Genomic DNA, 15,345 nt, shown 5'->3' on the forward strand with positions numbered 1-15,345 from the left:
CAAGACTAATGTCTTACTTCAGAAAAATGTGACAAGCCTTAATGTCTAGCATGTTAATAAGTACACTTCTTTCAGAAGACAATAAAACATCCCTTTTACTATGAACTGCTATGGATACTTTCAGGCAATCAGCACTTTCTAGAACTATCCAAAGTGACAATGTGAGATTTCACATTTGTTACATTCTTCCTGAATGTTTAGTTTACTTTTATTATTAATTATTTGCTAATCAAAATTGTACATTAGAATGTACATTAGTGTTGGATTGTACTAAGAGTTTGACTTCAGAATCAATACCACCTTTAGGACCTCAATACAAAGGATTGACAGACATATCACCAGTCATGTCACTTCCGGTTTCCAGCTGCCTCTTCCACTTCCCAGCTCTTAAAACCAACTTCACCATCTTGAGGCAGTCAATTTTTAACTCGCATCTGATGAAGACTTCTCACACTTATTTCCCGTTTGCGTTTTGATTTAACATCTTGCATTTATACGGGGATCAGTTTGGTGCCCCAAACCTTCATGAGCTTTCTATTTTTACTATATATATATCCATCCATCCTCTTCCGCTTATCCGAGGTCGGGTCGCGGGGGCAGCAGCTTGAGCAGAGATGCCCAGACTTCCCTCTCCCCGGCCACTTCTTCTAGCTCTTCCGGGAGAATCCCAAGGCGTTCCCAGGCCAGCCGGGAGACATAGTCCCTCCAGCGTGTGCTGGGTCTTCCCTGGGGCCTCCTCCCGGTTGGACGTGCCCGGAACACCTCACCAGTGAGGCGTCCAGGAGGCATCCTGATCAGATGCCCGAGCCACCTCATCTGACTCCTCTCAATGCGGAGGAGCAGCGGCTCTACTCTGAGCCCCTCCCGGATGCCTGAGCTTCTCACCCTATCTTTAAGGGAGAGCCCAGACACCCTGCGGAGGAAACTCATTTCAGCCGCTTGTATTCACGATCTCGTTCTTTCGGTCACTACCCATGGCTCATGACCATAGGTGAGGGTAGGAACATAGATCGACCGGTAAATTGAGAGCTTTGCCTTACGGCTCAGCTCCTTTTTCACCACGACAGACCGATGCAGAGCCCTCATCACTGCGGACGCTGCACCGATCCGCCTGTCGATCTCACGCTCCATTCTTCCTTCACTTGTGAACAAGACCCTGAGATACTTGAACTCCTCCACTTGAGGCAGGATCTCGCTCCCAACCCTGAGAGGGAACTCCACCCTTTTCCGGCTGAGGACCATGGTCTCGGATTTGGAGGTGCTGATTCCCATCCCAGCCGCTTCACACTCAGCTGCGAACCGATCCAGAGAGAGCTGAAGATCACGGCCTGATGAAGCAAACAGGACAACATCATCTGCAAAAAGCAGTGACCCAATCCTGAGTCGACCAAACCGGACCCCCTCAACACCCTGACTGTGCCTAGAAATTCTGTCCATAAAAGTTATGAACAGAATCGGTGACAAAGGGCAGCCCTGGCGGAGTCCAACTCTCACTGGAAACGGGTTCGACTTACTGCCGGCAATGCGGACCAAGCTCTGACACCGTTTGTACAGGGACCGAACAGCCCTTATCAGGGGGTCCGGTACCCCATACTCCCGGAGCACCCCCCACAGGATTCCCCGAGGGACACGGTCGAACGCCTTTTCCAAGTCCACAAAACACATGTAGACTGGTTGGGAAAACTCCCATGCACCCTCCAGGACTCTGCTAAGGGTGTAGAGCTGGTCCACTGTTCCGCGACCAGGACAAAAACCACACTGTTCCTCCTGAATCCGAGGTTCGACTATCCGACGGACCCTCCTCTCCAGAACCCCCGAATAGACTTTTCCAGGGAGGCTGAGGAGTGTGATTCGTCTGTAGTTGGAACACACCCTCCGGTCCCCCTTCTTAAACGGGGGGACCACCACCCCAGTCTGCCAATCCAGAGGCACTGTCCCGGATGTCCATGCGATGTTGTAGAGACGTGTCAACCAAGACAGCCCTACAACATCCAGAGCATTGAGGAACTCCGGGCGTATCTCATCCACCCCCGGGGCCCTGCCACCAAGGAGTTTTTTGACCACCTCGGTGACCTCAGTCCCAGAGATGGGGGAGCCCACCTCCGAGTCCCCAGGCTCTGCTTCCTCATTGGAAGGCATGTTATTGGGATTGAGGAGGTCTTTGAAGTACTCCCCCCACCGACCCACAACGTCCCGAGTCGAGGTCAGCAGCGCACCATCCCCACCATACACAGTGTTGACACTGCACTGCTTCCCCGTCCTGAGACGCCAGATGGTGGACCAGAATCTCCTCGAAGCCGTCCGAAAGTCATTCTCCATGGCCTCCCCAAACTCCTCCCATGTCCGAGTTTTTGCCTCAGCAACCACCGAAGCTGCATTCCGCTTGGCCTGCCGGTACCTATTAGCTGCCTCCAGAGTCCCACAGGACAAAAGGGACCGGTAGGACTCCTTCTTCAGCTTGACAGCATCCCTCACCGCCGGTGTCCACCAACGGGTTCGGGGATTGCCGCCATGACAGGCACTGACCACCTTACGGCCACAGCTCCGGTCAGCCGCCTCAACAATAGAGGCACGGAACATGGCCTATTCGGACTCAATGTCCCCCACCTCCCTCGGGACGTGGTCGAAGTTCTGCCGGAGGTGGGAGTTGAAGCTACTTCTGACAGGGGGCTCTGCCAGACGTTCCCAGCAGACCCTCACAACACGTTTGGGCCTACCAGGCCTGACCGGCATCCTCCCCTACCATCGAAGCCAACTCACACCAGGTGGTGATCAGTTGATAGCAGAGTGGTACAGAGTCCAGCCCCTCTCAAGGAGATTGGTTCCAGAGTCCAAGCTGTGCGTCGAGGTGAGCCCGACTATATCTAGCCGGAACCTCTCAACTTCGCGCACTAGCTCAGGCTCCTTCCCCTTCAGAGAGGTGACATTCCACGTCCCAAGAGCCAGCTTCTGTAGCCGAGGATCAGACCGCCAAGGTCCCCGCCTTCAGCCACCACCCACTTTTTCCACGTTTTGTTATGTTACAGCTTATTCCAAAATGGATTAAATTCATTTTTTCCTCAGAATTCTATACACAACACCCCATAATGACAACGTGAAAAAAGTTTACTTGAGGTTTTTGCAAATTTATTAAAAATAAAAAAACTGAGAAATCACATGTACATAAGTATTCACAGCCTTTGCTAAATACTTTGTCGATGCACCTTTGGCAGCAATTACAGCTTCAAGTCTTTTTGAATATGATGCCACAAGCTTGGCACACCTATCCTTGGCCAGTTTCGCCCATTCCTCTTTGCAGCACCTCTCAAGCTCCATCAGGTTGGATGGGAAGTGTCGGTGCACGGCCATTTTAAGATCTCTCCAGAGATGTTCAATCGGATTCAAGTCTGGGCTCTGGCTGGGCCACTCAAGGACATTCACAGAGTTGTCCTGAAGCCACTCCTTTGATATCTTGGCTGTGTGCTTAGGGTCGTTGTCCTGCTGAAAGATGAACCGTCGCCCCAGTCTGAGGTCAAGAGCGCTCTGGAGCAGGTTTTCATCCAGGATGTCTCTGTACATTGCTGCAGTCATCTTTCCTTTTATCCTGACTAGTCTCCCAGTCCCTGCCGCTGAAAAACATCCCCACAGCATGATGCTGCCACAACAATGCTTCACTGTAGAGATGGTATTGGCCTGGTGATGAGCGGTGCCTGGTTTCCTCCAAACGTGACGCCTGGCATTCACACCAAAGAGCTCAATCTTTTCTTTCTCATGGTCTGAGAGTCCTTCAGGTGCCTTTTGGCAAACTCCAGGCAGACTGCCATGTGCCTTTTACTAAGGAGTGGTTTCCGTCTGGCCACTCTACCATAACAAGCCTGATTGGTGGATTGCTGCAGAGATGGTTGTCCTTCTGGAATGTTCTCCTCTCTCCACAGAGGACCTCTGGAGCTCTGACAGAGTGACCATCGGGTTCTTGGTCACCTCCCTAACTAAGGCCCTTCTCACCCGATCGCTCAGTTTAGATGGCCGGCCAGCTCTAGGAAGAGACCTGGTGGTTTCGAACTTCTTCCACTTACGGATGATGGAGGCCACTGTGTTCATTGGGACCTTCAAAGCAGCAGACATTTTTCTGTAACATTCCCCAGATTTGTGCCTCGAGACAATCCTGTCTCGGAGGTCTACAAACAATTCCTTTGACTTCACGCTTGGTTTGTGCTCTGACACGAACTGTCAACTGTGGGACCTTATATAGACAGGTGTGTGCCTTTCCAAATCATGTCCAATCAAATGAATTTACCACAGGTGGACTCCAATTAAGCTGCAGAAACATCTCAAGGATGATCAGGGGAAACAGGATGCACCTGAGCTCAATTTTGAGCTTCATAGCAAAGGCTGTGAATACTTATGTACATGTGTTTTCTCAATTTTTTTATTTTTAATAAATTTGCAAAAACCTCAAATGTTTTTCACATTGTCATTATGGGGTGTTGTGTGTAGAATTCTGAGGAAAAAAATGAATTTAATCCATTTTGGAATAAGGCTGTAACATAACAAAATGTGGAAAAAGTGATGCGCTATGAATACTTTCCGGATGCACTGTATATATATATTATCTTATATATATATATATATATATATATATAAATATTATAATATATATATATATATATAAATATTATAATATATATATATATATATATATATATATATAAATATTATAATATATATATATATATATATATATATATATATAAATATTATAATATATATATATATATATATATATATATAAATATTATAATATATATATATATATATATATATATATATATAAATATTATAATATATAAATATTATAATATATATATATATATATATATATATATATATAATATTATTATATATATATATATATATATATATATAAATATTATAATATATATATATATATATATAATATTATAATATATATATATATATATATATATTATATATAAAATATTATATATATATTATAAGAAAAAGACAGCTTAAGTGCTCTAGTAAATGAAATTACCCGCTGAGCCAGGGGTTGGCACAGTTCTCTGTTTCTGTCTCTTTCTTCCCCTGGATACCGGGTGACTGACGACCCTATCATCACTGACAACATCTCCGGTTTACGTCCACCTGGACCCACCCCTTCCTTCAATATTCCTTCATAAACTGGCAAACCATGCAGTTATCAACTTTGGTTCTATTTGGACTTGTGTCTGTAAAGACATCACCACAAACAATTGTGTGTTTGATCTACTCAAAACTGTCAAGATTATACCCGATTACCAAGGTGGTACCCCAACTCTATCTGTGTTCTTTGTGTCAATTTACAATATATACTATAGACTAACCTGTAGACTAGCCATATATACAGAGTTAGCCACTCATTTTTAAACTTGTTTAAATTTTTACTTCCTTGCAGCAAGAGCAGCCAGAACAGGCAAACTGTTCCCTGATACCATAAATTGAACAGTTCTGTTCCTATCCATTTCATTTTGAGGACGAATACAAATTTAAGCTCTGAATCATTTCTACTTCATATGGTAAAAAAATTGTAAGTCACAGCTCTCAAGGAAAGCACCAACAAGTATTTTATTTCTGAACTAATTCATTAGTGGGATAAAAATACCTTTTTGCCTTGAAAGAGCAGTAACATTTTCTTGCTTAATTAAATGGAAACATGCAGACTTTTTTAAGTAATTGACATGATTTCTACAATCTGTTGCAAAAATTAAAATTAGACTATTTACGCACTATTTGTTAGACTAAATGGTTTACAGAACAGTGAGTTACCTATAAGAATTACTTGACAAAGAAAAAGGTACTAAGCTCAGCTGTCTAAAAACATGGACTGCAAATGCTGGAGATAAGAGAGGTCCCTCATGGAGTTTTAGTTTGACTCTGCTCTGTTTAGTAAGGCATGGGAAAAGTTAGATCACGTCCAAATCAACCCCTTGGATTTTTGGTTGTACATGGAGGGATCACTTGCTAAAAGTCAACTGTTGCCAACGATACCCATTTTGTGGAAATATACCTCAGAACATGGTGCAGATTGTTTGCATATTGATTACCTGAGACTGCTAGTCAAAACATAGTTATCTAGGTGGATGGGATAAATCTTCATCACAACGTAACCAGTTCCTAGTTTCAGCAAGCTTTCCCCACAAAAGTTGCTGGCCAATACCAGTGTAGTAGTCAGCTATATAGCTAGGACCTGGCTGTTGAGAAAGCCCTGGTAATGGATTTAATTTTCCCTGGAGAAACAGATATCGACACCTTGTGTAATGTTTTAGGTACCAGCCTTTCCTCTCTGACTTGAATAAACATACACATGACTAAAAGACCAAATGTTATTAATATTTTTGGTGATAATTCGGCCAGATAGCCATCTGGAGCTGAAGCTCTCCTGCTCTGAAGGGTGTTAAAACCATCAGATTTTTCAGAGAGTGTCAAAGGTTTATCCAGTTTAAACATGATGTCTAAAGTTGAAGCATTGTCAATTTTATTAAAAATATGTTTAATTTTCACTTTAATCATATTTCAATGTGCAAACGGTTTAGAAATAACCCTTAAATGTATCACTCATCGCTGTATGTTCATGAAATTGTGATCTCTATGATAGTGCTCCAAACCTTTTTTTTTTTTTCTTAAAGTGTTTGATGTGCAATTATCTTATAAGCCTTTCGTCACCTTTAAAATAAGAATGGGATAACTTAAGTAACAGTGACTACATTTGTCTTGTGGTACAACAAATACAGTTCGGTCCATAAATATTTGGACAGAGACAACTTTTTTCTAATTTTGGTTCTGTACATTACCACAATGAATTTTAAATGAAACAACTCCGATGCAGTTGAAGTGCAGACTTTCAGCTTTAATTCAGTGGGGTGAACAAAACGATTGCATAAAAATGTGAGGCAACTAAAGCATTTTTTTAACACAATCCATTCATTTCAGGGGCTCAAAAGTAATTGGACAAATTAAATAACTGGAAATAAAACATTCATTTTTAATACTTGGTTGAAAACCCTTTGCTGGCAATGACAGCCTGAAGTCTTGAACTCATGGACATCACCAGATGCTGGGTTTCCTCCTTTTTAATGCTCTGCCAGGCATTTACTGCAGCGGCTTTCAGTTGCTGTTTGTTTGTGGGCCTTTCTGTATGAACTTTAGTCTTCAACAAGTGAAATGCATGCTCAATTGGGTTAAGATCAGGGGCCTCATGTATAACGCCGTGCGTAGAACTCACACTATAACATGGCGTAAGCACAAAAGCGGGAATGTGCGTATACACAGAAAAATCCAGATGCCGGAATCTGTGCGTACGCAAACTTCCACATTCTTCCGCTACATAAATCCCGATCAGCATGAAAAGTAACGCACGTGCACGCACCTTCTGTCCCGCCCCAACTCCTCCCAGAATTACACCTCTTTGAATATGCAAATCAATATAAATAGCCCTTAAACTCAGCCTTCTGTGAAAAGACAATGGGAAAAGCATGGGGGAAAATATAAGAATTTCAGCGAATACCAAGTGGAGGCAAAGAAAAACGTACTATATGTTGGTTTAAACAGTGATATAATCAACAAAAGGAAGTTGATCGAGTGACATAGAGTGTCGGAGAAACTCGAAAGCTCAAGTTCACAAAGTCGCACAGTGCCTGAAATAAAAAAGCTGTCACATATCAAAGTCGGCGTGAAAAGGCGACTCGTACCCCACCATCTGAGTGTCATATGAAAGCTTATTACGGTACAGAGAAAAAAAAAATAGGTACACAGTGGGGAAAAAAGCACGAAATGTCAACTTTAATCTCGAAATTTCCACTTTAATCCATCCATCCATCCATTTTCCAACCCGCTAAATCCGAACACAGGGTCACGGGGGTCTGCTGGAGCCAATCCCAGCCAACACAGGGCACAAGGCAGGGAATCAATCCTGGGCAGGGTGCCAACCCACCGCAGGACACACACAAACACACCCACACACCAAGCACACACTAGGGCCAATTTAGAATCACCAATCCACCTAACCTGCATGTCTTTGGACTGTGGGAGGAAACCGGAGCGCCCGGAGGAATCCACTTTAATCACGTAGTTTATTTTGTCATTAAAGTAGACCATCATAAACTTAATCTTAAAATAGTTTATTTTACTAGTTTCTCAAATCCTATTGTAACTAAAGTAGCACATTAAATGCTTTGTTCTGTGTTTGATCTTCTATGTGCTCTATGTGTGTGAATCACTACGTGCTTCCGTTCTTTCTCTTTTTCCGACAGGACACAGAATCCATTACATTTGTGATATTACAGCTCTCTGAATAATTAAAATACTGAGATGTATACGTGATATCTTTTTCATGATGATAGGAATGAAAGCATGTTATTAAACATGGGAACACGGTGGCGCAGTGATTGTTCATATCTCACGCAAGAGGCTTGCTGCGCCATGCGCGACCTTCAATGAAATAATTTATTACAGAAGTACTGTCTCTTTCAAACGTACTAACCTCCAATCCCTGTCCTTACTTTCTTTCTCCAAATACCCAATCGCCACACAATCAGCTCTGTAATAGATGTTAAGCTATCTGTAAGCTTAGAACGCCGATTCTTCAAAACGTTTAAGGAACATTTAAATATCTTCGTAGTGCATGTTTAATTAAATTACTCTATCCGTCTATCCTTCCAGTGTCGCGTCAGCACCAGCAATAATACAGCGCAAGGCAGGAGCTATTCGTGAACTAGCTAGCGCTGCAGCAACGTGTCCTCACATGTTTAATTATTAATGATACAGATTATTTAAATGAAGTTAAAGTTTTATCTGTATACTATAAATCAACATATTTTGCTGCATTTCATCTTAAAAATGATATCGTCATCATACGTGCTTTATAAAGTGGCGCAGGTTGTGCAATTTTATAACTGTAGTGCAAGTTTACAGTGGGGTAATTGTACTTATAAGTACAAACAGTTCTACAAGGAGCACTTGATTGAGTGCGTTTATAGCTCTTGGGATGAAACTGCTTCTGAACCACGAGTTCCGTACAGGAAAGGCTTTGAACCATTTTGCCATGGCTGAGGCAGCGTGCTTGAAACTGTATACCGATAATTCTCTTTCCGATCAGCTGCTGCTCTGATTCCCCACTCAGTTACAGTGATATAAATACTTCGAGTGGTGCAGTGAGAGTAATATGGAAAAAGATGATCCGCTGTGGCAACCCTTAACAGGAGCAGCTGAAAGAAGAAGATGCAGTGAGATTAACAACGCTAAAGCAGGTATTTGGAATACTATGGCTATTCCCTGGACCATTATATTGCTACAGGTTAATTACAATTAGGTGCATTACACTAATAAACATTATGCAGTTAATTTCAGTGTATTTTTAAAGCTGCGTCAGGAATATGGGTCTGAGAAAGAAAGGGTAACCACACAGGAACAGTAGCACTGCTTTGACGCTGGGTGCCGCCAGTCTGCAAAACTGAGCGGAGTATTTGCGTACGCCAGGGTATGAGGTACCGTGGAAATGTGCGTGGCTTTACGCCAAGTTTAGGTTTTATACATCGCGATCTGAGCGTGGAAACGTTCGTATGCAAGATTTCTGTGCATACGCACCGTTTATACATGAGGCCCCAGGTGACTGACTTGGCCATTCAAGAATTTTCCACTTCTTTGTTTTAATAAACTCCTGGGTTGCTTTGACTGTATGTTTTGGGTCATTATCCATCTGTATCATGAAATGCCGCCCAATCAATTTGACTGCATTTAGCTGGATTTGAGCACAATATGCGTCTCTGAACACCTCAGAATTCATTCGGCTGCTTCTGTCCTGTGTCACATCATCAATAAACACTAGTGTCCCAGTGCCACTGGCAGCCATGCATGCCCAAGCCATCACACTGCCTCCACCGTGTTTTACAGATGATGTGGTATGCTTTGGATAATGAGCTGTTCCACGCCTTCTCCATATTTTTTTCTTGCCATCATTCTGGTAGAGGTTGATCTTGGTTTCATCTGTCCAAAGAATGTTTTTCCAGAACTGTGCTGGCTTTTTTAGATGTTTTTTAGCGAAGTGCAATCTAGCCTTTCTATTCTTGAGGCTTATGAGTGGCTTGCACCTGGCTGTGCACCTTCTGTATTTACTTTCATGCAGTCTTCTCTTTATGGTAGACTTGGATATCGATACGCCTACCCCCTGGAGAGTGTTGTTCACTTGGTTGGCTGTTGTGAAGGGGTTTCTCTTCACCATGGAAATGATTCTGCGATCATCCACCACTGTTGTCTTCCGTGGATGTCCAGGTCTTTTTGCGTGGCCGAGTTCACCAGTGCTTGCTTTCTTGCTCAGGATGTACCAAACTGTAGATTTTGCCACTCGTAATATTGTAGCAATTTCTTGGATGGGTTTTTTCTGTTTTAGAAGCCATCCTTAAGCTGAGTTCACCTGCATGGAGAGCTCCTTTGACTGCATGTTGTCTGTTCACAGCAAAATCTTCCACATGCAAGCACCACACCTCAAATCAACTCCAGGCCTTTTATCTGCTTAATTGATAATGACATAACGACGGACTTGCCCACACCTGCCCATGAAATAGCCTTTGAGTCAATTGTCCAATTACTTTTGAGCCCCTGAAATGAGGGGAGTGTGTTAAAAAATGCTTTAGTTGCCTCACATTTTTATGCAATCGTTTTGTTCACCCCACTGAATTAAAGCTGAAAGTCTGCACTTCAACTGCATCTGAGTTGTTTCATTTAAAATTCATTGTGGTAATGTACAGAATCAAAATTAGAAAAAAAGTGGTCTCTGTCCAAATATTTATGGACCTAAATGTATACTCGATAAATATTGTTTTGAACAGCTTAGACATAGACCATCTTAACCATCAATTCTAAATGTGATAAATTATATTATCTTCCTAGTTTATTTTATAGGAGACAAAAAAGTACCCGTTAGATATTTGTTTTTTGGCAGATAACTTCAAAGATATTGTGGTTTACACAGAAACCTCAATTTAATTAGAGATAAAATAAATAAAATATTCCTTTGTTTACAATAACTAATTAGGTTGACAATTATGAATTGAACTGGTAAAGCCTGATATCAAGTTCCAAATTAGTAACTAGTATGGACAGAAATAACAATGGAGCCATATTTGCAACATATGACAATTCATTATCAAAATAGAAGTATTCCATTCATGAGAAACTATGATGCAGTGAAGAGGGGAAAAAAAAGACTCACTATGAATATGGAGTCCAACAATTTGTGAATATTAAAAAAAATAGTAATTGTTCAACTAGGTTTAGCTAATGCAGCTGTAAGTGAAGAAAAGTAATACCTAGTCAAAATCTCTGTTCATTGTAAATTTCCACATACTGGTGGGGGATTTGGAAAATCATTAGCTATGTGTTACTTATTAACTTGATTAGGGACATAAACTTTGGCCAATTCTGAGTTAGTTTCAGTCAAAATTCCCACTAAGAGATTGTGTTGACATTCTGAAATTACCTCAGCCTACTGCTCTACCTTTATTGTCATAATTGTAGTGAAATACTTCTCAATTCTGAATTTGCATTCTAATTTACAGATTTACAAATATAATTAAGCATATGCATTTAGACCAAAAATCATTTTCCAAACAACTTTCCCAACACTTTAGGCATGACCTAAAGACACTGCAAAGAGCTATCCGTTTATAACTTATACAAAAGAATATATCTAGGACTATGGTTATTTACTGTAAACATTGTTTTATTGTATTTAAATTTTAAATTATACAGTACTTTTAAAATGCCCATCTGCAGCAGTCAACGGAGCTGCTCCTGGTTTCTCTACTTTGTATATCTCTTCATAAAAGATTATCTTGCAATCATTGATAACGTCTTCTGGGCCACTGTATTAAAAAAAAATAAAATTCTAGTGTCAATATTGGAATATTTGAAAAACACCACATATAGATACCAGTGCATATAATTTTGACTTCAGTAGATAAAATAATTTGAGATGGACTTGCAGATTGATTGGTTAAAAAACATTTCAAGTTCAATTCATCGTCATGTACACTAGAATAAAATTCTTAGTTGCTTTTTTCTGTAGATTAGTAACAGTGATACAATAAAAACAAAATGACACACTCCAATAACAAAAATAAACAAATAGTATACATAGAGAGCAACATATACTCCCCTCTATACATGTCTTTATTCATCTTAAAATGATATTTGATTAATCTCAGTTAACTGCATAATTAACCAAGGTAGTTCAACAAAGACGATTTGTGTCATGTGAATGCCACTGTTGGACAATCTCTTCTCAAGCTGTGAAAACTTTGTCCCAAGTAAAGGTAATGAGTAAGAAATGTCACACCTTGTTGAATGATGTCTCATTCAACTATATTTAGATGTCTGCAGTCTGATGCAATCCATTTTGCAAATAGTCACTTTTCAATTGAACACAGAACACATGATCAATGAGTGATAGGGAGAGTCTTTGGGTTTAACGTTTATGTATGTGCTGATAATTCTGGAAGTAACAATTTATCACTATATTAGCAAAAAAACATTTCTCTTGCACATTTTGAGGAATCACCAGGATAACAGACATTTGGAATATGCAGCACAAGGAACTTGATTTGTTGATTTATTCCATGGAAGTTTTTTCGCATTGTACAGTAATTGTACAGTACTGGCCACCATTAAGATCTGTTATAGCATATATAAAAGAGATTACATTTTTTTTCATGACCCACTACAAAATACATGGGACAAGTGACATAAAAAATATTTTTGGGTAGAGTATTCCTTTAAGCAGCTGACAAACCCAACAGTGAGAGAAAACTAGTATTCTGGGAATGTTATAACTTTTAACAATAACGATCTTGCAGTCTTGTCATTAACAAAAATTACTCCTAATGTCAGTTGTGGAATGGGTTAAAAGTGTTACACTTCTCTAAAATATGGCTTACTACCTAACCTGTATTAAGTTCATTTACACTTTAGATTTTACATATTAGAATCCAAAAGCATTTTTTATTATATTAAAATGATGTGAAAGTACAGGCATTTGTTCTGTGAATATCCAAATGTGACCAGACTTTTGTCTGTTGTTGTAAGAGTCTGTTTTTTGAGAGTCTGAAAACAAAAGTTCTTACAAACCCCGATTCAGTTCCTTCGGGTTGATGACTTGGTGCTGAATTTCTCTGTATTAAGAGGGCTTTATTGACATCAATATCATACCAAAGATAGTTATCCAAAATGATCTTTTCAGACCAAAAATACCAAAGATTCCAAATCTGTACTGACCTTACATTAAAGATATACTGATCTAGGGAGTGTTTGACTGTTAGAGTTCACTTTAGTAGGATCCCCAGTATATTCCTAGTTGCAGAAATAAGTTTGATACAACAAACGTTTTTTTCACAACTTGCATATTTATTCTTATATTCTTATTCTTCTAAGATAATGCATCTTCTCTGTATATATAAATCCAACATATGTCTTTCTGTATGCCTGTCTGTCTGTCCGCTTTTCACAAGAGAACTACTTAATGGATTTAGATCAGGTTTTTTTTTTTTTTTTTATAATTTGCTTGAACATTCCGGTTGATTTTGCGACCACTCTCATTGCGCTAAGTATCATAGTTTGCTTGCAGTAGCGATATATTCGCATTAATCTGAGACAGAGGCTGCGGGCTGAGGGGAGGTGGAAGCGTGATGTCAGGAGTGGGGAGTCTGTCTACCTCTGTGTTTTGGAGCGTAACTTGCCTCCAATTAGATAGCGATACCTTTTTGTTTATTGATTTTTAAAGTTTGTCCTGTTTCACTACTACATGGGCGGAGCTGCGGGGAACAGCTAGTATTAAATAAATTAACACAATTAAAATTATTACTGCAGTCATGTAGCCACATTCCATTCGGAAGTAACAAACTCCTTCCCTGCAATTCTGAAAATGCAAAGTTTCATCAATTTACCAGAAATGTGTATTTAATAGAAAGTTTGAAAAACTTTCTTTTAAAGTATTAACTGTTTTCAAGCAAAAAAATATAGACCTTTAATTCTTTAAGACAAATGCTAATATGCAGTTGAGTCAGTTATGTCATTACTTTTATTAATGATATAATTATTATGCTACCATAACAGTCAGATTGTTTATTGTTACTATTAATCTACGAACGTTGCATTAGCAAATTTTTCTCAGAGTAAATGTATGTTGTAATGTTAGAAAAGAGGATACTGCCAAACCAGTTCTTATTTATTTACTTAGTATCTGCAAATGTGTCTGTAATGAAAAACCAAATTGATATATGTAGATCTGTATCGGCGTATATGTATATGACCCAATCATTTTTTTTCCCTTAGCAAGTATCAAATGATCTTATGATAGGAAGCGTCTGTGATAAAACAGACAGCTGAACTTTTCTAGACAAAGAATAAAACAGCCAGGGCTCAAGGATATGGTCAAATGCTAACATGGTACTTGACTCTTAAGAAAAGAACAAATAGCTAAGATGTTCTAAAGAAAAATTAGTCTAAATAACTAACATGTCTTGGATACATCTTGACTCTTAAGTAATTGCAAAGATACATAGATCTTCAACATCAGAAAAATTCTGCACAGAAACATTAGAAATTTCAAATGTGATATGCACCTAGTATATGTGTAATTTCTTTGACTTACTAGACTAGTACTTCTTCTAATACAGTTCAGGTGGTGCACACTATATTTCTATATAAAAAGGACACTTGTGCAAGTTCTACAAGTTTTCTTAAAGTTGTGCAGATCACAAAGCTCTGCCGGTAGTTTAACAAGTTTAATTAGAAAAATTAGGAAAATCTAGACTGGAACAGGCCATTCAGCCCAACAAAGTTTGCCAGTCTTATCCACTTAATTCTTCCAAAATAAAATTAAATCTAGTTTTGAAGTTCCCTGAAGTTCTACTGTCTACCACACTACACAAATAATTCCATGTGTCCATGGTTCTCTATGTGAAGAAAAACTTCCTATTGTTAGTGTGAAATTTATACTAAGTCTATTTGTTCTTGCTGAACTCATTTTAAAGTAACAATCTCAATCCACTAATTTTCTTCAATCATGTCTCCACTTAAGCTCCTTTAGCACTAAGGCGTGGCTCTTTAATTTTTACTCATAACTCATCCCCTGCAGCCCTGAAATCAGCAGTTACTCCTCTCTGCACTTTTTCTAGAGTTGCCAAGTCCTTTTTGTAGCCTGAAGACCAAAACTGTATACAGTACACCAGAACGTTTACACATAACCTCCTTTTATTTGTACTCTGCGCATCATGCTACACAGCCCAACATCCTTTTAGCCTTCTTAATGAGTTA

At 39.9% G+C, this 15,345-nt stretch overlaps 1 protein-coding gene across 1 annotated transcript in view; it reads right to left on the minus strand.

Annotated features, from left to right (window-relative positions):
* LOC114654420 (E3 ubiquitin-protein ligase UHRF2-like) overlaps positions 1-15,345 on the minus strand; it is a 176,585-nt gene that overhangs the window by 71,521 nt on the left and 89,719 nt on the right. The window contains exon 5 of the mRNA XM_028804976.2: positions 11,788-11,897. Coding sequence (XP_028660809.1) covers positions 11,788-11,897 — 110 coding nt within the window. The remainder of the gene's footprint in view (positions 1-11,787; positions 11,898-15,345) is intronic.

Source organism: Erpetoichthys calabaricus, chromosome 7, assembly GCF_900747795.2.
Source record: "Erpetoichthys calabaricus chromosome 7, fErpCal1.3, whole genome shotgun sequence".
Taxonomy (NCBI): domain Eukaryota; kingdom Metazoa; phylum Chordata; class Cladistia; order Polypteriformes; family Polypteridae; genus Erpetoichthys; species Erpetoichthys calabaricus.